This window comes from Marmota marmota, unplaced genomic scaffold, assembly GCF_001458135.2.
Source record: "Marmota marmota marmota unplaced genomic scaffold, marMar, whole genome shotgun sequence".
NCBI classification, from domain to species: domain Eukaryota; kingdom Metazoa; phylum Chordata; class Mammalia; order Rodentia; family Sciuridae; genus Marmota; species Marmota marmota.
Window position 1 is genome coordinate 9,568,904 of NW_025999853.1, and position 5,283 is coordinate 9,574,186.

The following is a 5,283-nucleotide window of genomic DNA, read 5'->3' on the forward strand; positions in this document are numbered from 1 at the left end:
AAAAAAAAAAAAAAAAAAAAAAAAAAAAAAAAAAATCCTGACCTAAATAGTAACATTATCTTTTTGTGACCCTTCATTATAGTTATGCTGCCTCTATTTACTCTTTGGAGATAGCATAAACCTAAAATCTGACACCTGAATACAAATCCCTGCTCTCTTACTTACTAGCTACATGGGAAAACAATGCCTTCTAGAGTTGAGCAATGATCATCAACACAAGATGTCCCAAGATACTTAGTAGATACTCATTAAAATCCAACTTCATTCATTTACCAAAACAAATTCAGTCTTAGTCTAATACAAACATCCCTTCTTCACTCTAATAAATGATGCTTCTCATTCCCTTAGAGTCTTTGCTCAATATCATCTTGTCAAGGAGACCTCTATTTATCATCCTACATAAAATCAGAACACATGCAAAGAGCATTTTCTCCTTAGCCCTCTCCCCATCGCACTGATAGCCTTCTAACATACCATAAAATCTACTTGTTTGTTTTGATTATTATCTGCTTTCCTCAGCTAAAATATAAACTCCATAAAGAGTAAAACCTTTAAAGTTTGGCAATTGGTGGCCCCTCTGGTCCTCCTCTCACCACCTTGTGGTGTATCCCACCACGAAACCTCAGACATGCCCACCAGGAGACCAGACACCCCTCTTAAGTCCTGCACCAGGTTCCTGGAATCCCTGGGCACTGGATGACATTGGCCTCTTCCTCCAGGTTTAAGAGCCGACTGTTATGACAAGGATGATGGGGAGCAGGGTACCCACAACAAGACTTCTGATGCTATGTTCCTTCAAGTATGAAACAAAGCTAGGTGTGAAGAGGGCATAGCAGTAGGCCTAGGCTAAGGCCTTCCCTTTAGTTCTTTTACCTCAGCTGCACAAATATGTGGAGAAGCTTTGTCCACCATAGCAGGGTGTTTTGTCTGCCCTGTTCACAGTTATGTCATCTCCAGTGTCCAGCATCAAGTCTGCTATACAGGAGGTGCTGAGGGTTGGCTGAATGAATTCATGAATGAAGAAGTAAAACTAAGATCATAACAAGGGTATGCAAGAAACCATGAGGGAATAAAAAACATGAGTAAGCAAAAGCTCAGAGTTAGAAAGGCATATACAGAATAGACTCTGCTCTCTTCAACAGAGACAGAGGCAGCCACATCACACACACTGTAACTCACGTTCATCCTCTGGACCTGTCCCTCCTCCAGGCTTGTGGGGATGTCTACAGCCTCTGGCCTGGGAGTCTGGGGGTTTGGGTCTGTTTTTCAGAGGTTCTCACACCCTGCTCTCTGACCTCCTACCCTAGTTCATTTTCAAATGTTCTAAAAAAAAGGAGGGCAGCCATGTGCCTGAGGCAGGTCCCACTCCTCAAGCTGACTCACCTTTTCTTATTTATATGCAGTGTTAAGAAATGAACCCAGTGTCTCACACATGCCAGGAACGTGCGCTACTGCTGAGCCCCAGCCCCAGCCCCAGTCTCCTTTTCCAAATAAGACCACATGTGATTTTAGCCATACCTCCCATAGCTACAAAATCAAGCATATGTGTCCTGGGTAAAAAGCCTTTTAAGACACCCAAAAAGCTTTGTTGGTAGGTTGGTTCCTTTTTTACTTCAGTAGTGTTCCTTTATGTGGGCCAAAGTCAATCATCAGCTCATATCCTACACTAGCAAATAATACTAGGGGAGAAAATAGCCAACATCGATCTGCTCATCTCCCAAAGACTTTATCCTCTCCAGATGTTTAGTTTATTTACACTTCTTTGCTAACATAGCCCTGCTATGTCCTTAAAAATGTGTTTATATGATTATACTACAAATACTTATAACAATATAATAAAGAATTGACAAAATAATTATAGAAAACAACAAAATTCAATGATGTGTTCCATAGGCATTAAGTACTAACAACTACTAATAACCAACAGAAAGACAATAGTTAGTAATAAATTAATGAATTTGAGGTACATAGATGAAATATATTATAATCAAAAGCTTTGGCTGAGCATCTAATCCCAGAGACTCAGGAGGTTGAAGCAGGAGGATTACAAGTTTGAGGCCAGCCTTGTCAATTTAGCTAGACCTATCTCAAAATAAAATAATAAAAGAGGGCTGGGAAAGTGGCTTAAAGCTAAAGCATTCCTGGGTTCAATTGTCAGTACCAAAAAAAAAAAGCTTTGCCATTTGGCCCAAGGAGCAGAAAGGGCATACAAACTATAGTTTTCTTTTTAGTTGTGTTTAGATGAATAATTATTTGATGATTTAAGGATAATTGTATATTTTATATAAAAATGTGTTTAAAAAATTAATGATTCTCAGCTTACAACAGTGTCTAACTCATAGTAGTAGATACTCAATAAAAGTATATTATATAATTGAATGAATTAAAACCAAGTTTCTTTAAAAAGAAACAAAGACCAAGAAAATTTTAAATGCTTAAATAAATACATTATTAACTACTTATAGGCACAAATGTTTTATATGAGACAGTTCAGACTAAATAAAAATATAAAGAGCTGCTCTAGTCAAGAACAATATAAAATATCCTTCCCATGCTGATCTACAATTGTTTACATTCTGCCATTATACCTTCATTCAGGTACAATTTTAAATTACGTGGTAGTATAGTTGGATCTGGAACGTTTTCCAAAGGCCCATGTGTAAAAGTCTTGGTCCTCAGCTTGGCAATACTGGGAGTAGTGACATAAATGGGGCCTAGTGAGCAGTCTTCAGGTCATTGGGGACATGCCCTTGAAGGAGATAGTAGGACCCTAGCCCCTTCTTCTCCCCTCCTCTCTCTTTCTTCCCTGGTCATGGAGTGAATGGTTTTGTTCTGCCACAGGGTCCCTGCCATTGCCACCCAGTACCCCCACTACAGGCCTAAAAGCAACAGGGCCAATCAATTATGGACTGGAATCTCTGAAATTTTGAGACAGGTAAGCCTTTTTTCTTTACGTATTGATTATTTCATGTATTTGTAATAGTGATAGAAAGCTAGCACACATAGTCTCTCAAGATTCCATTTAAGATATTAGAAATGCAAATGAGAAGCCCATGTCTTATTTATTTTCCCATTCATTCAACAGATACTTAGTCAATATGTGCAATAACAACTGCTTATTTCTTTTCTTCTTGTAGGTCTAGTGAATTAAATAGCCAAAACAGATTAGTTAAGATTGTATAAAAGGAAAATTTCTGTATGTCAATCCTCATTACTCATTTTCTAATTCATTCTTACTGGGTCATATGCAATGTATATTTACAATATGCCCCTCAACTTTAAATATTTATTTATTCTAAAAACAAAACAATATCATTTTCATGACAGTACACTAAATTGTACCTTATTTTTTTTCTCTTGCATTGACTTATAGATGCGTTCTCTTAGGGGTTTCACTGATGAGTTATTCACTTGTGTGGGAGAGCTATGGAAAAAAAAGACAAAAACTTATTGCTATGGTTTCAATGTTTATGTCCCTCCAAAATTTATGTTGACACTTAATCCCCAAAACAACAGAGGTGAGACCTACAAAAGTTGAGTGGTGGGACCTATAGAAGGTGATTAGGTCATAAGGGCTCTGCCTTCACAAAGGAATTTAATGTCCTTATCAAAAGGCATAAAAGATCCTGTTTGGCCCCTTTGGCCCCTCCACCTTTTTTGCTACATGAACATGCAGTAAGAAGGTGTCATCTGCAAGGAATAGGCCCTCACCTGTGAATACCAATGAATGTGCTGGCAATTTGAACTTAGATTTCAAGCCTTCAGAATGATGAGAAATAAATATTATTTACAAATGATTCAATGTAAGCTATCTTGTTATATGAATGAAGACTCTCATAAACCAAAGTAATTTACAAGCTAGTTTTCCCTCACTGCTCTACCTAAAAGTGGCTAAAGGATAAAGAACAGCTGAAGCTATATGTTTATAATACTTCGTATAAGTATCCACACCCCTATTTGAGAATCCTAATAATAATTTGCTCAATTAATTCAATAAATATGTCTTGATCTTCTAAATTTATTTCCAAGGCACTATATTATGCCCTTAAAGGGAATAATGCAACCTCTTCAGGGTAAATGTTGATTCATTCATTGACTCTATGTCCAGGTCTAAGGTCTAACTAAGGTCTAACTAAGGGAAATAAGATATCTACATACGTAAAAGTCAAAAGAGTAGGAAAATGAAAAAAAGGAAAACATAGAATTGGAAGGTTAGAGAAGGCAAAATGGAGGAGATCCTGCAGCCTGCTGTGTCAACCTGTATTCCTCAATAAATTAATTCCTTTTTAGCTTAAAAGAGCCAAAACCTGAACCTCTTTGACTCAAAGATCATTATTTATATAAGAGTAAAGGGTAGTTTACCCTAATAAAAAATAGTAATAACCTTACATTGACCTAAATTCATATACTACATTGTGCTTAATTTTATCATTTTGGTGCAGATAATTAAAATTTTACCTTACTATGGACTGTCTGCACAATGACAACTAAAGTGCTAATGTGGAATTCCCTCATAATTGAAACGTGTTTGGCCACATGATTAAAGTACAGGAAAATCTCTTTTTAAAATGAACTCAGGAATTTGGTTTAAACAAATTCTACAAATAGAAAATTTTCCCTAAAAAATGATGTAATTTAATCCAACAGAAAATTAAAATTATCCATACTTCTACCTAAAAGCACATTTTGTTAAATAGAAAAAAGGTAAAAAGAGAGAGAGAAAAAAGAAAGGATCATTGTCTTTATTCTGCTTTCCGAGATTCCAGCACAGTGTCAGTAAAATATTCCTAAGAGAAATTTCCATTGTTAGGAGGGCATTTTTAAGTAGACTGTGGAAGAATTATATTGTGCCAAGACAGAAGAACTGTTAAGGAAAGATAGTAAGGAAGATAAGATGTAACGAATGAGATAACACACTGAATGAAAACCCATGAAGAAGTCACTCTTTAAAAAGAAGAAAAAAAGATACTGAGGCATGGGAGAGAGCCCCTGAAGCAATCGTGAATGGAGATAAGCAATTTCAGACCTAAAAACAGATTTCTAAAAAGTAGCTCCTATAGAAAACAGAAATGATCAAACAGTAGGATGATTCTATGAAATTTTTCTACAATGTACTAAATTTAAAATTTAAAATGGTTGTTCTACGATAAACAAAAGTTTAAAGAATTCGCAGCTAGAAAACCATCTCTTCAAAACATCCTTGCCAAAACATTACAGGAAGAGGAAATGGAAAATAACAATGAAAACCAACAATGGGAGGTAGGACAGTAAAGGGGGGGGGAA

At 36.3% G+C, this 5,283-nt stretch overlaps 1 protein-coding gene across 1 annotated transcript in view; it reads right to left on the reverse strand.

Annotated features, from left to right (window-relative positions):
- LOC107139963 (PARP1 binding protein) overlaps positions 1 to 5,283 on the reverse strand; it is a 55,258-nt gene that overhangs the window by 10,244 nt on the left and 39,731 nt on the right. The window contains 1 exon segment of the mRNA XM_015482848.2: positions 3,343 to 3,424. Coding sequence (XP_015338334.1) covers positions 3,343 to 3,424 — 82 coding nt within the window.